The following is a 14,727-nucleotide window of genomic DNA, read 5'->3' on the forward strand; positions in this document are numbered from 1 at the left end:
ATCCTCATTCTATATTTATTCTACCTGCGATAATAATAGGTGGTATTTAACTGATAATTTAGACAAACTTCTGCAAATTAAATGATTTGATTCTGCCAATTACAGCCTTATTCCTTATATTAATATTTTTATTTTAAAAAGTTAAATAACAGAAATACTGAACTCCACAAAAATCAAATACACAAACACATCAAACAAATGGACAACAACTGTCATATTCCTGACTTGGGACAGGTATTTTTTATGTAGAAAATGGTGGATTGATAGCTAGTTTAACCTCCCACTTGTATGATAGTCGCATCAAGTTCCATTATATTGACAACGATGCGTAAACAAATCAAACAGAAACAATAGGTTAAAATATCAATAATACAGCAGTCAACATTGTGCTAAAATCATAATCACTAAAAAAAACCATACAAACATGTTACAAAGAAGACCAAGCATATAGATAAATATTAAAGACGAGAATTCACAAATATTCACTCTTCATTATGAAATAGTCGAACAAAATCGACAAATGAATAATGTCTGTAACGATGTTGATATTCATTACTCCTTGACAGCACACTAAACTGTAGAATTAAAAAAATATACATGCAAAATATCTTCAGGAATTATCTATACTATTGCATTAGAAAATTAGAGAAAACTAACGGCCATATTCATGCATAAGATAATAAACGAAAAAAGTGTGATTTACAGCAACAAACGTCAACCACTAAATGTTGTCATAATAAAGAAATTATTAATAACTGTCAACCATGTGGGAGGTTAACTATAAAACTAGGTTTTATCTACCATTTTCTTCTGAAAATGTCTGTGCCATGTCAGAAATAGGACATTTAATTTTTCTATTCGTTCCGTTGGTTAATAAAGTCGAGAATGTTTTTATCGTTACGTTTTATGGACTTAAACTTTTTTTTAAATTTGCTGTATAATTTTTAATTTTGTTTATACTTTTTTTTGGTGACATTTTCCAAGAAATTTATACACAGGACTTAATTGTAGCTCTGTCTATCTTATCAATTACAATTAATTCACACATTTTCCCTGTTTTTCGTGAAAACAGTTATAACGTGACTAGCTGAACCTTGCCTCCGGACGCGGAATTTCCTCGCTGTGTTCAGATCCATTTGTGGCCTTGGATTGTTTTTTTCTGCTCTTTGATATGGTTGTTGTCTCAATGATTCATTTCCTGTTTCCATCCTCAATTTTTATTTTGAACAAATCTTCAAAGATACAGGCCTTCTTCAACAAGTGCAATGTTTATTCTTTAAAAATATTTAGTTGGCAATACATATTGTTAATGTGAAATAATGATAGAAGTGCAAGTATGTAACAGTAAATAATGGTCAGTTTATACGCATACAGAATATATATTTTTTAGTGTATGAAACTTATATTTTTTGTTTAATATAGCTTAAGCATACTAGTAGTTATTATAGTTTAAAAAATGATAAGTAAAATTATATTTTACAAGAAAAATATTATAAACTATCGAATGAGTATGTTAGGTTTTGTTTTTATTCATTTTTTTTTTATATATTTGAATTATTGACTTGTTACTAATGAATGTTCACATTTGTATATATAATATATTTACTATAATATACTTGCAAACGTGCTTCTGTATGATTGCGCATATTAAATTGTGTATGTCATAGTTGCGAAGTTAAATGTTTAACTTATAAATTATCTGTTTAATTTGATTTCATAAGAAAAGATATTAGTACATGACAAAATGTGTCAACATTCATCATGTTCATTCTCAACAAATAAATGTGTACAACTGCAAATAGTTAAATAGATGTATATTTACATTAAAAAGCTTATATTACAAATTGATGTTATTACTTGATGGATTGATGTTATCTGTCCTTAACCTTCGGTGTTTGGTTGATAATTGTTTCAATAGCTGTCGAAGTAAATATATTTTAGCAACAATTAAACAGAGAAGGATTAAAGTATTTAAAATATTCAGTTGTGTAGAGGTATGTAAATGCAAATGCACAAACATTTCCAAGTTTAACATTATTTACTGGTATATAGTTGAAACAATTCATAAAAAAATTAGTTAGATCGAGTTGAACTTCTCACTGACAATGTTTCTGGTGCCTTGTTCTACTGCTGTAACAACGATTTCGGTGCCTCTGAAAGAAATCCGTACAGTGATTGGTCTATTTTTCCCTTTCTTAGTGTCTGGGATTTTCAAAACGAGGGAACCTAAACGTTTGACGCCATCACCAAATGTATAAAGAGGATTATGATCTCGGGAAACATATATATCAACTGATGCTTCTTCGTCAGAACCATAAGTAGGTAGAAATGTACGTTCAAAAGAATTATGTTCCAATGATATCATGGCCCCCTTTTTCACTATTGTTTGAAAACTGTCTGTACACTTAGCTATGCCTTCATAATATCCTAGACATCGTTGTGGATGGATCTGTGAATCAAATGGAATGTTGCCTGCAATTCCGTATGTTCTCGCACAGACCCTTTCGGTGATTATTTCAGGAGTATGACCGAATATGACTGCCCCTTTCACAACAGACAGAACAGCTTCATGTGGTCTGAAAACATTCAACGTTGGAAATATTGATCTGATTCCTTCATATAGCAATGCTGATTCTGAGAAACCACCAACCATGAGTATTGTCCTCAATCCTTTCATTTCAGGTTCGTCAGCAATTTTCTGACACTGTCAATGATTGCATTCAAAGGTTTCTGAAACAGATCTTTCATTATCTGTGTTGGAAAAACAAGCTTATCTCTTACTTTTTTAACACCTAACTCCAATTGGAAGTCTAAACCTGTTTTAGATTTGTACTGCTCAAACAGCTCACCGGGACACTGGATTCTTACTTTATCTTCATCATTTTCGCCAAAGACTTTCTTTCGTCCTTCAAATCTTCTCATAAGTTCAAGGCTGTTATGCACACAAGACTTTTCAAACATATGCCAGACTTCCTTGCCAAATATTTCGACTATTAAATCCTGAAACTGCTTATCAACCTCTGTTCCACCCCATGGACCTCCTGTAGGAGGAAACAACTCGATAAGCTTGTTACCCTCTTCAATCGTGTAACCTGTAATATCAACCGTGCCACCTGCAAAAAATAAAAATATCACATTCTATTCAGATAATACCTAAATGCGCAACATACAGATCATTTGTTATTATCAATTAATTAAAATTCTTAGAAGGAATTTTATCGCTTTTTGTAGGAATTAACACAGAACTTTATGAACGAATGTTGCTTAAGGTTTGGTCTACATCGTCTACAATTAATTATCAAAAGCCAGTCGCCCTGATTATTTATTAAGCGTAAATTTGTTCATTAGTGAAGTTGCTAATCACGTTATATATAGACAAAGTTTACCTCCACAATCTAATACAAGAAATTTTTCACCAGGATCAAGAGATGACATGCTATAATCTTCCCCATCAGTTTTCTTCTGTATAATTATATCCCTACAGTATATTGCTGCTGCCTCAGGCTCATAAGCCAACGATTATAGTGTATCGTCAATTCCTGCCTGCAAAAGGAAACAGCATGCTACATTTATTAGTAATAGCAAAGCTAAGAAATATGTAACAACATAAGGATATACAGTTTTAAGTCCAAATAGGCCACACGCTTGTTACCTATCATTAATTTTCTGCCCAATAATTATGTTGTTAAACGACACTAGTTGTTAAACTCATGCTCACCAATTTTACTCAAATTTTCATATTTGATTTATAACATACTAAAACATGTATCTAAATTACCATGGGCATAAAAATGTACAATTAACAATGAACGGACTCAATAATTTATATCAACATTTCGTCATTAGTTTAGTCCAGACGTAATCGAATTAATCATCGAGACTGCCGACGGTCATATAAACCGATATAGGTATTATGTCTTAGATGCATGATTTTTGTTTATTAGTTGTTCGTGGCTTTGGACTAGCTGTCAATAACAACGAGTACTCTCAGATCAGTACATTGTACGTATCGTCTTTGTTTTTGTTAGATTTATTTCTATTTGTATCCATCTGATGGGATAAGCCTTTTTCAACTGATTTTCAAAGTCCTTTCTTATGTTGTATATTTACACCACTGTCCCAGATTAAGGGTGCGGGGGATTGGATCAGTATGTATGTATCTGTCCCAAGCCAGGAGCGTTTGTCAATGTGTTACATATTTGTTTTTCGTTCATTTTACTACATGAAGTAGACCTTTATATTTCTCGTTTAAATTGTTTCAATTTGTCATTTCGGGCATAGTTCACTATGCGGTATGGGATTTTCTCATTGTTGAAAGCCGCCCGGTGACATATACTTGTTAACTTCTGTGTCAATTGGTTTCTTGTGGAGAGTTGTCACATTGGCAATCATACAACTTCTTTTTTTATATAATTATTAATAGAAAAATATGGCGACCACGAGCAAAAGGATTTTCCTATGTCTATTATATTACATGGCACAACGTATAGACTAAAATAAAGTTAATCATCTATACCTGTATAAGAATGACTTTTTTTTGTGGATCGAACTACTCAACACAATGGTTCACACTTGTTTCACTGTCAATACTGATATTATCTTTTAAATAACAGATCATAAATCAAGGTTTAAATTGCGTACGACCGATGCGCATTACAAAAAGAGTCAAATTTAGTTCGACGTAGATATCACAGTGACCATAGAATTAATTTAAGTTTACCTGATTAGCTGCCAGTCTCATGAACGCTTTAGCCTCATCCGACCAGATAGCAGGCACAGTAATCACCCAATGAATATCTTTCATCTCAACAAAATTCACCTTTTCTTTTAAAGCTTTTAGGAAGTCATTCTTCAGAAAGTTCAGACATTCTGAAACAACTGTTAAAGATGGTAATTTTTTCCCATTCACATCTTTAAGTTTTTGATGTCTAGATATTTTTCCAGTAACCTGTAGTGACAATCGTCAATATTATCAATTCAACATACATTTTATTGGTGAATGTAAAAATGTAAAAATATATTATCTAAGTGTACGCTAGTCTAAAAGTTTACAAAACAAATACTCAATGTATTTGACAAAGGTTGAAAATCAATAAATGATAAAAAGAACAACTTGATGGTTGAACCACGGTATCATAATGCAAAAGTCTATATATATATTTGTTGAATGTACGCTTTCTTCATTTTCGAATGTTTTCTCGCTTGGTGATATATTGCAAAGGAAACACATCTGTACATTAATAAAATTACCACACCGCTTTTTAATCGTCTACAATCAAGTTACCTACAAGGTTAAAAGAACCAATGGTAGATGCACATTTAATCTTCATGTCCAAGATTTTGAGCTTAATTACCACATGTATTAAGTGTCATTGACGAATTATCAAGTCATCATATTCATAAAATCTCAAAACATACTTAGACTATAATTTCATACGACATGCATCACATGGCCTCTCAACTAAAATGCTGAAGGTTCCCTATGTATAAAGGGTACATTTGATACTGTGAATATTTAAAAAACGATAATACGTTATGGTTATCTTCATATAAAAATCATGTTAAGTAAATCATGTTAAGTAAATCATGTTAAGTAAATCATGTCTTTTCTTTCCATATTTGATAGCAATTGATATTTCCCATCTTAATAGATTTCCTAATTCTTAATTTATCTTGCATTAGAGTTCGTTATATTTGTGTTTCTTTATGACTCTCATAGTAAAACAAAGCTGTAAATCAGACTTGGGAAATATAAAGTGTTATATATATAAAAAAAGAAGTATGATTTCCAATGAGACAACTCTCCACAAGAGACCAACATAACACAGAAATTAACAATTATAGGTCATCGTACGGCCTTCAACAATAATTTGTTCATAGTTTTTTTATATATATATTTCATTATTTAAATATGTACCAGCTCTCTTTGTTGATGCCCAAACTGTTTCGTATCGTCACTGAGCAGTGCCATTTTGAATCTCTTAAAATATTTCCATCCAGTTGATTGTTCTTCGTCAACCAATTCCGCATATTTGTTTTCTGCTTCATACCCAAAACTATGAAATTTATCTTCAGGAGTAAATAAAGCTACTGTTGGTATCTTCTCTGTTGCTTGGCCATCAAAATTTTTCCAGCCCCCTTTTGTTTTAATGTTTGTGTGATTTTCCTTATATTCCTTTCGAAATGAATAGGCCCAACCAGAGTACGTCGTTCCAAAATCGATGGCGACTACTACCAACACATTTTCTTTCGAATTTTTTCCTCTTTCCATGTCCATTAATGTTCTGCAAAACTACAAAAATTTTGAATGGGAAAAATGAGTCGTAAAAAATGTCAACGCCTATGTATCTGGTTAATAACTATAAACTATTTGTGCTAAAAAGTGTTTTGACACTTTTGTTAATACAGCAGATTCTTGAACTAAGCCTGTTTTTGGGGAGATAATTGATAATCGAAGATGATTCGTATTGCTTACCTACTACCTTAGATATATGATCCCCATGTTTCATCTCATAGAAACACCCCTGGGGTATAATATTAGTTGCATGGTATGTAAGTGACCTAATACGATATATAAATATGTAAATGATACGAAAGATACAATATATATATATATCGGGCTAGAGAGTATTAGGTCACTAGCACACCGTGTAACGTATTTATCTTGCTGACTAGCTTCACATGTGGTATTTCGACTAGCGGTCTATCAATGTGACCAAGTCTTCAATACTTAGTATTACGATCCTACTTCCATCTGTCTAAACAGAAAACAAATGCCAACATAAAAAACATTTTTGCTTTATATTTATTTTATTACATGTATCAATTTCTTTGTCTAATGTATCCTTTCAGATTTCTTTTTTGTTTTGAAAGGGAATAACTCCGTTATGCCAACGATTACAAATTGTCATTTTTATGCTTTATAAACTTATTTCAAACTTTCATCATCAATTTCTTCGTCTGTTGAATCCTTTCAAATTTTTCCTCAACACCGTGTTGTTTTTATAAACGGCTGTGGCATCTTTTTTTGTTTTAAAAGAGAAGTAAATCCTTAATAATAATGATATGGTTACTAATAATAAAAAATAACCATGTATGGTAACAACCCTATATTTTTTAGGACACCTTATATCAAATATACATAGTCTGAGAGGTTTTGCTAGGTTTAAGATCAGGTATAATCCACCATTTTATACATGAGAAAATGCCCGTACCAAGTCAGGAATACAACAGCTGGTATTCATTCGTTTGATGTGTTTAAGCTTTCAATTACGAACTTTTCGTGTTGAATTTTCCTCGGAATTTTCGACATAAATTCGTTCTATTGTCTGAATTGGGATTGTTTACTGATGTAGCAACACACAATTATGAATATGTAAAACATCCGTGAGCGTGACCCAATTGTCTATATATAATTTTACGGCTACCATGATATTAAGGTTTATTAGAATGATACCGTGTCAGGCATGAACCCTAATTTCCAGGTAAGGCATATTATAAATGCAGGGTATCCATATATTAAATTTCAAAATGATTTGAATAATAAAAGAAAATAGAAATACCGAAAGTTCCGATATATAACACAACCCATACACTATAAAAATGAACAATAAAGAAAACGAAAACGAAATAAAAATATACACAGGTATGGTATATGTGTAAACACTAAATCTATTCCTCTTTTAAGGTTTCATGTTAATCTGTTAAGTCGTGAATATTATTTTCTTCAAACCAAACTGTGAAAATTGAAACAGGAACATTTGTTAGATAAATCTTCTGAATACTGTTTATATATGTATACACTATCTATATCCTTACCGGCCATTTATGTCATCATGTTGCTATACCAACAAAAGGTGTATTCCAGGAAGTATTTCATAAATGTATTTATAGATTTCATTTGAATGAAGAAAAAAATACCAAAACTAAAAATAGGCCTTTTATATCAATGAAGGCGCTAGAATAAAAATAAAGTGATTTGGAGGTTCATTTTATCGTTTTGTTGCATGAAATAAAATAAAAAAGACGATTTGCAACTTTATTCAATATAGTTATCATTGAATTTTTATTACCAAATAATTTATACATGTATTCATGTTACCGTAATTAAGTAAATAAAACTCATCATAGATACCAGGACTAAATTTTGTATATACACCAGACGCGCGTTTCGTCTACGAAAGACTCATCAGTGACGCTCATATCCAAAAAAGTTAAAAAGGCCAAATAAAGTACGAAGTTGAAGAGCATTGAGGACCAAAATTCCTAAAAATTTTCCCAAATACAGCTAAGGTAATCTATGTCTGAGGTAGAAAAGCCTTAGTATTTCAAAAATTCAAAATTTTGTTAACAGGTAATTTATAAATATAACCATATCAATGATAATTCATGTCAGCACAAAAAAGTGCTGACTACTGGGCTGGTGATACCCTCGGGGAAATAAATCTCCACCAGCAGTGTCATCGACCCAGTGGTTGTAAAAAGTAAGTAAGTTAGTAATGACTTTATTCAAAGAGGGTGACTCAACATGCTCAATTAGCTTTCGCTAATCTACCTTGAGGCCCTCAATTATGTAGGCATATGCATGGTTATTTTGTTTTGGGTGTTAGTTTGATGTTCAAAGCAACCAACTTGATATGTTGATAGAGGTGAATAATTATTTAAAGTAAAAAACACAAAAAAAAAAAAAAAAACACTTAAAAAGTCCATTTGAAACATATGTTAAACTTGGGGTAATTTGCTAATTTGCATAGCGGCCATTTTGCCTTATCATGACGGCAGCCATTACAATAGGATTATAATAGCCCATTAAATAAAAATGTCTATATGCCAATATACCTATGTCGAATGAACAATTTGTTCGCATATAGGTGAATTGCACATGTTTTAGGCTTCTGTCCGTGTACAAATGGATATTTTCTTGTGTACAATTTGGAAATTAGTATGGCGTTCATTATCACTGGACTAGTATATATTTGTTTAGGGGCCAGCTGAAGGACGCCTCCGGGTGCGGGAAATTCTCGCTACATTGAAGACCTGTTGGTGACCCTCTGCTGTTGTTTTTTATTTGGTCGGGTTGTTGTCTCTTTGACACATTCCCCATTTCCATTCTCAATTTTATTGTCTACTCAAATTTTTCGGCCTTTTTAGTTTAAAAATCGGAAACGTAACCATAGTATAATTGCTATATAGGATCATAAAAAAATGACAGAAAATCGTAAAATAGCAAGATTCAAAACAGAAATACATATGCAAGAACATATTGTTCATGATTTGTTTGCATATAGGGAAACACCTTGTAGGTTGAATTTTAAAGTTAAATAACTTTTAACTTCCTTCTTTCTTAAGTTTTCGGCCAAATTCTTTAAAAAAATGATGATTTCAACCTTCCCATTTCGTAAAAAGTCAAATTTTAAGCATTTCCCCTTAGAATTACACAGCATTTTTGTAAATATCCGCCAAAGGAAGTTTTTATAGATACATTAGTTTTAGATACATGACGGAAAAGGACTGGATTATCCGCAAATCTAAAATAAATTATATTTTCAATCTTAAACTAATTAAAGTAATTTGATCAAAAGGGACAAAGTCACGTGGTGCAAATCATTTGTATAAAGTACATTTGATTTTGCCATATGAACAGATGACGTAATATGACACAGTTAGTTAAAGACTTATCTTATATGCATAAACATTGTATGTCATCTTCTGTAGTCACTTTTAATACTTTTAACACTATCACAGTTAATAAATTTGAGATGAGCAACATAACGGCTGTTACATGTCTGCTTACTCTTCCGGAGCACCTAAGATCAACCCAGTTATGTATGTGCCTGTCAAAAGTCAGGAGCTTGTAATTCAGTGGTTGTCGTTTGTTTATGTGTTACCTATTTGTTTTTCGTTCTTTTTTGTACATAAATAAGGCGTACTGACTATGCGGTATGGGCTTTGCATATTGTTGAAGGCCGTATGGTGACCTACAGTTGTTAATTTTTATGTCATTTTGGTCTCTTGTGGAGAGTTGTCTCATCACACCACATCTTCTTTTTATATAATTAATGGGGTCGTATTGCTCAATTCATAAATACATTGAATGCTCCTATAGAGAAACAATTGACAAAACATAAGTGTAAGGCCCTGCTAACGGCTGCACTAGTGCTGCATGTCCTAACAAACATTTAATTCAGAACAACGCAACGTAATAAGTGCACTACTCAGTCATTGTCGATATAACAAAACTATGATGTTATTACATTGTTTAACAGTACGAATTAATGTGTTAAATGTCTAAATTGTAGAATGTTATTTAAGGAATGACTGTAATATTTTTTCTGTCTATGAAGAAATAACATAAAAAATTTGGTGCACACTGAATAACGCGCGTAGCGGGTTATTTAACAGTGTACACCACATTTTTTTTTATGTTATTTCGAATAGACAGAAAAAAAATACTACAGTCATTTCTTATAATTTAGTTCTAAATTCCATTTTAAACCGTAGAAAAACATGAAAAAACGTTGATGACGTCACGGTCACATGACTAAATTATGTCTATGGGCTCATATAACAAAATAACGTCAGCCAATCAGAAGACGCGTTACATCCAAAATTAAATTATATCAAATTACAGTAGAACTATCTTAATAACTTATAATTAAGAAATAATTCCTTCATGTCATACTCTATGCTCATTTTAATATGGATAGGCATCATATTTGTCGATATTTTACACTGAACGTTAGCGAGGTGTAATATGTGGTCAAATATAATGCCTACCCATGTTAAAATGAGCATAGAGCATGACATGAAGGAATTATTTCGATTCTAATAGGACAAATACAGTATCTTTATAGGTTGAAGCGTACGAAAATACCGTAAAAATCTTTGGCTATTCCCGTTTCCTCCTAGAGGAGTCTGTACATTACATTTCAAATTTGATAAGTTTAAAAACTACGATCAGGGAAAATACATGTTGTTTTAAAAAAATATATAATAAAAGTTTATGTTAGCTGCTTAAATGTATATATTTTAAAGGATAACGATGGAAATATCGTTAATATAAACAGTAAGTGCGCGCGCATGTGTCAAACATATTTTGTGCTCATTATAACACGGCTTTGTTTACAAAGCGTAATAAGGACGTCATATTAGAATATGTATTTAACAATGCTAATGTTGTAGCAATATTACAATTAAGAAGTTAAATAAAAAAAAATGTCAATGTATTCATGAGGAAAGCCTTCAATTATGCCTTTAATTTACCGACAACTTAACCTCTGTGGTGTTCAACATTTCAACTAGTACAGGACAAAAACAAACAGACATAACCGGTTATTTCCTAACCAAACTCGTAATATATATTAGATGAAAATAATCACCAATCGGTGTCCTCTTTATCATGTTATAAATATAGACCAGGATTTAATTATCAATGATGTTGTGATCAACTATGAAATGCTCAATTCACAGGAAATATTATTTGATTTTTATTAGCTTGAGCATATGAATTCTTTCCCCGATAGAGAGTTGCTGCTTACAAGGAAGCTTTTGGGTACAAAATCACGCAATTAGAACCACTTGGACTATTAAGATTTGTATTAATAAGTTTCGATATACATGAATATGTATTAAAACTTAAGTTTCACTAAAGATGTACCACTAAAAGTAGTTTTTATGTGTAGGTAAAATGACTTCTTAAATAAAATGAAAAATCTTTTTGTCTACTAACCATCATAGTTAAAACTACCTGACATTGAGGACAAACCCGTTTTAATTATTGGAAATTAAATGTTGACTAGTTATATAATGTTTCTCTATTATCTCCCGTTAACCATGCATCCAAGAACTTGAGTGCTGTTCTCTTTGATGTTTTGTTAATTGTAATATTAAATAGCGATTGGAATATCTAAATGTATGTAAATTGAAAAAAAAATCAATACCTTTAAACCAGTTAAAATTAAGACCATTTAATAGAACTGTTAATACTCTACGGATGATGTTTTTCTTTCCCTAAAGAAATGGCAGAAGGATTACGGAATTGCTTGAATAAATTATTTCAAAACTTGAAGAAACTGGAGTTAAAAATAACATTTAGAAATATTTGTTTATTGATGATAAATCGAACCGTGCAATGTTGAAGTTGATAATTTTCATATCGATAAAGAAAAAAAGTTTACATATTTAGCGTTGAATTGTTGTATCAAGAAGCAATTCAAATAAATACAAATACAAAATAATGGTCAAACTTGTGACTGATGGTTTCTTTTGTAGACGCAACGCTCAACGTCAAACCCAAATAGAAAATTTCAATTTGGGTATTTATGATGAGTTCCATTAAATAAACTCATCATAGATACCAGGACTAAATTTAGTATATACGCCAGACGCGTGTTTCGTCTAAAAAATACTTATCAGCGACGCTCGAATCCAAAAATGTTAAAAAGGCCAAATAAAGTACAAAATTGAAGAGCTAGAGAACCAAAATTCCTGAAAGTTTTGCCAAATACAGCTAAGGTAATCTATGTCTGAGGTAGAAGCTTAAAGCTAGTTTAACCTCTCACTTGTACGACGGTAGTGTACATTTCCTTTATATTGACAATGTGTGAACAAAACAAACAAAAAAACAGTTTGAATAGATAATGTATCTTATGATCTTAAAGTAAAGAGTATATAGTTATCAAAGGTACCAGGATTATAATTTAGTACGCCAGAGGCGCGTTTCGTCTACATAAGACTCATCAGTGAGAAGAGGATACACAATATAACAGATTTAATACACAAATAAGAATGTGAAAGCGAAATCCACTTATTCTACATTCATTTCGTTAAACAACACATACACACATCAAAGATACGTTAACTAGATATACACATTAGACTTCTGATTGTGCCACTATATGTAGATCTTATAATTTGTTTTCTTAATGTAGATAATTACAATAAATACAATTATAATTTAGTCAGTTATAAAAATGATGTGATAATTTATTTAGGAACTGTTAAGATCGTTTACATATGAACGCCTATAATATAAATTGATTATTTTCCAATTTTGATTATAAGCATATGTATATGCCAACATGGAACACAATTGAACCCATATTTTGACTGTTTTATTTATTATGTGTGTGTAGTTCACGCATCATTGTAAATATAACGGAATTTGATGACACTGTCGTACAAGGCGAGAGTTTTAGCGATATAACACCAGGTTTAATCCACATTTTTCTACATTTGAAAATGTCTGTACCACGTCAGGAATATGACAGTTGTTATCCATTTGTTTTTGATGTGTTTTGACATTTGATTTTGCCATGATTGGGGACTTTCCTATTTGATTTTTCTCTGAGTTCAGTATTTTTGTGATTTTACTTTTGACCAATTGTCCAGTATTCAGTTTGTTTTAGGGTCACTGTCTTGTAAATGTTAAAACAAACATTAATCATATGTATGCTGTTCATGTAATGCTAATTAAAGCATTGCAATTACTGGTACAAATCCAAATTGAACTTGTTTATTACAGTTTATTCTGTCTGTGATGGGCGATTGACAATAGCGTGTTAAACGTGAACTTGAACTATTATCTAAACACCTCTTTTGGCAATTTGTCCTCGCATTTTCTTAGATAGCTAATATTTGTTATTTTAGCATATGGTAATATATCAATTCAATTTTGAGAGCGTTGATTAAAAAAATTGAAAGACAAAAGGATACTGCTTTGTTGCAAACTTGATATATATTTATGTTATTCCTGTGATGTTAATTAAAACTGAAATCATTTGTACAGATCCAAATATAACTTGATGATTCTGTCTGTGATTGGCGATTCACAATAGAGTATTGAACCTGAACTTGAACTATTATCAAAACACATATTTTGCCAACTTTTTTCTCATGTACTTAGATAGTTTATCTTTAAGGATGTATTCTTTTGACTTTTCAGTCTCGTTCAATCTCGTTCTTGAATTTTTTCCAAAACATGTGAAAAGTGGAAAATATCAATGAATTTTAAAAATATTATAAACAAACATAAATCTGTGAAAAAATTGTGTATTTACAATGAATGTTTTTTGCGTAATCCAGTTTTCAAATTTTACGACCAATCAAGTCAGTATTTTTAGCCAAAATTTTGAGAAAATGGGTGAGGGATACAAAAAATTATTTTACAAGAATCATGTACATCCCATATCATTTTGGTCTTTTCTAATTTCTTAGTTATGTTTTTTTTCATTCATTTACAACAAAAAAGTTGAAATAATATGCATTTTGTTCTGAAAACTGAGAAAAATCACAAAAATACAAAATTGACAGCATGGTAAATTTTACACAAAACAGCATCAAAATATGATAAAACTTTCTTATATTAACACTTACCTATTGTTTTTGTAAGTAAAATTTATTCAGATTGGTTCACTTCATCTTTACAGAAAGTATGAGAAAAAGTTTAATTGTGGAACTGTGATTTTTTTCATGACAATGGCCCAAAAATAGGTCAAAATCGATGAAAAATGGGAAAATCATCAAAATTGGGCATTTTCAAAGGGATGTAGAAAAAAAAGAAGTGCACCACCATATGATTTTTTCTTCACCAATTATTTTGTTAAAGTCTTATAAACCCAAAAATCAGGTTAAGAAAAAAAGTTTAATTCTGGAAATTTTTGGCTCTTCAGAGGTGTACATCCTTAATGTTTGTTATGACAGTGATCTACAGATTTTCAGAAAATATGA

General features: G+C 31.2%; 2 protein-coding genes across 2 annotated transcripts; both read right to left on the minus strand.

The window, feature by feature from the left end:
- Nucleotides 1-2,019: 2,019 nt before the first annotated feature.
- LOC139500373 (heat shock 70 kDa protein 12A-like) lies at nucleotides 2,020-7,860 on the minus strand. Its single transcript, XM_071289116.1, has 5 exons — nucleotides 7,819-7,860; nucleotides 5,918-6,292; nucleotides 4,721-4,948; nucleotides 3,387-3,519; nucleotides 2,020-3,113 (listed from the first exon to the last, which is right to left on the minus strand). Exons 2-5 carry the CDS (start codon nucleotides 6,275-6,277, stop codon nucleotides 2,674-2,676), a joined length of 1,161 nt encoding a protein of 386 aa, XP_071145217.1. The 5' UTR covers nucleotides 6,278-6,292; nucleotides 7,819-7,860; the 3' UTR covers nucleotides 2,020-2,673.
- Nucleotides 2,078-2,653, minus strand: LOC139500372 (heat shock 70 kDa protein 12B-like). Its single transcript, XM_071289115.1, has one exon. It carries the CDS (start codon nucleotides 2,651-2,653, stop codon nucleotides 2,078-2,080), a length of 576 nt encoding a protein of 191 aa, XP_071145216.1.
- Nucleotides 7,861-14,727: the final 6,867 nt, after the last annotated feature.

Source organism: Mytilus edulis, chromosome 13 (genome assembly GCF_963676685.1).
Source record: "Mytilus edulis chromosome 13, xbMytEdul2.2, whole genome shotgun sequence".
In the NCBI taxonomy this organism is placed as follows: domain Eukaryota; kingdom Metazoa; phylum Mollusca; class Bivalvia; order Mytilida; family Mytilidae; genus Mytilus; species Mytilus edulis.

Excerpts from the sequence above, each read along its gene's own strand:
- LOC139500373 (XM_071289116.1), bottom strand. The coding sequence starts at position 6,277 with ATGGACATGGAAAGAGGAAAAAATTCGAAAGAAAATGTGTTGGTAGTA. Across the intron at positions 4,949-5,917 it reads GGCATCAACAAAGAGAGCTG|GTTACTGGAAAAATATCTAG; the intron begins GTACATATTTAA and ends TTGTCACTACAG. Across the intron at positions 3,114-3,386 it reads TCTTGTATTAGATTGTGGAG|GTGGCACGGTTGATATTACA; the intron begins GTAAACTTTGTC and ends TATTTTTTGCAG.
- LOC139500372 (XM_071289115.1), bottom strand. The coding sequence starts at position 2,653 with ATGGTTGGTGGTTTCTCAGAATCAGCATTGCTATATGAAGGAATCAGA.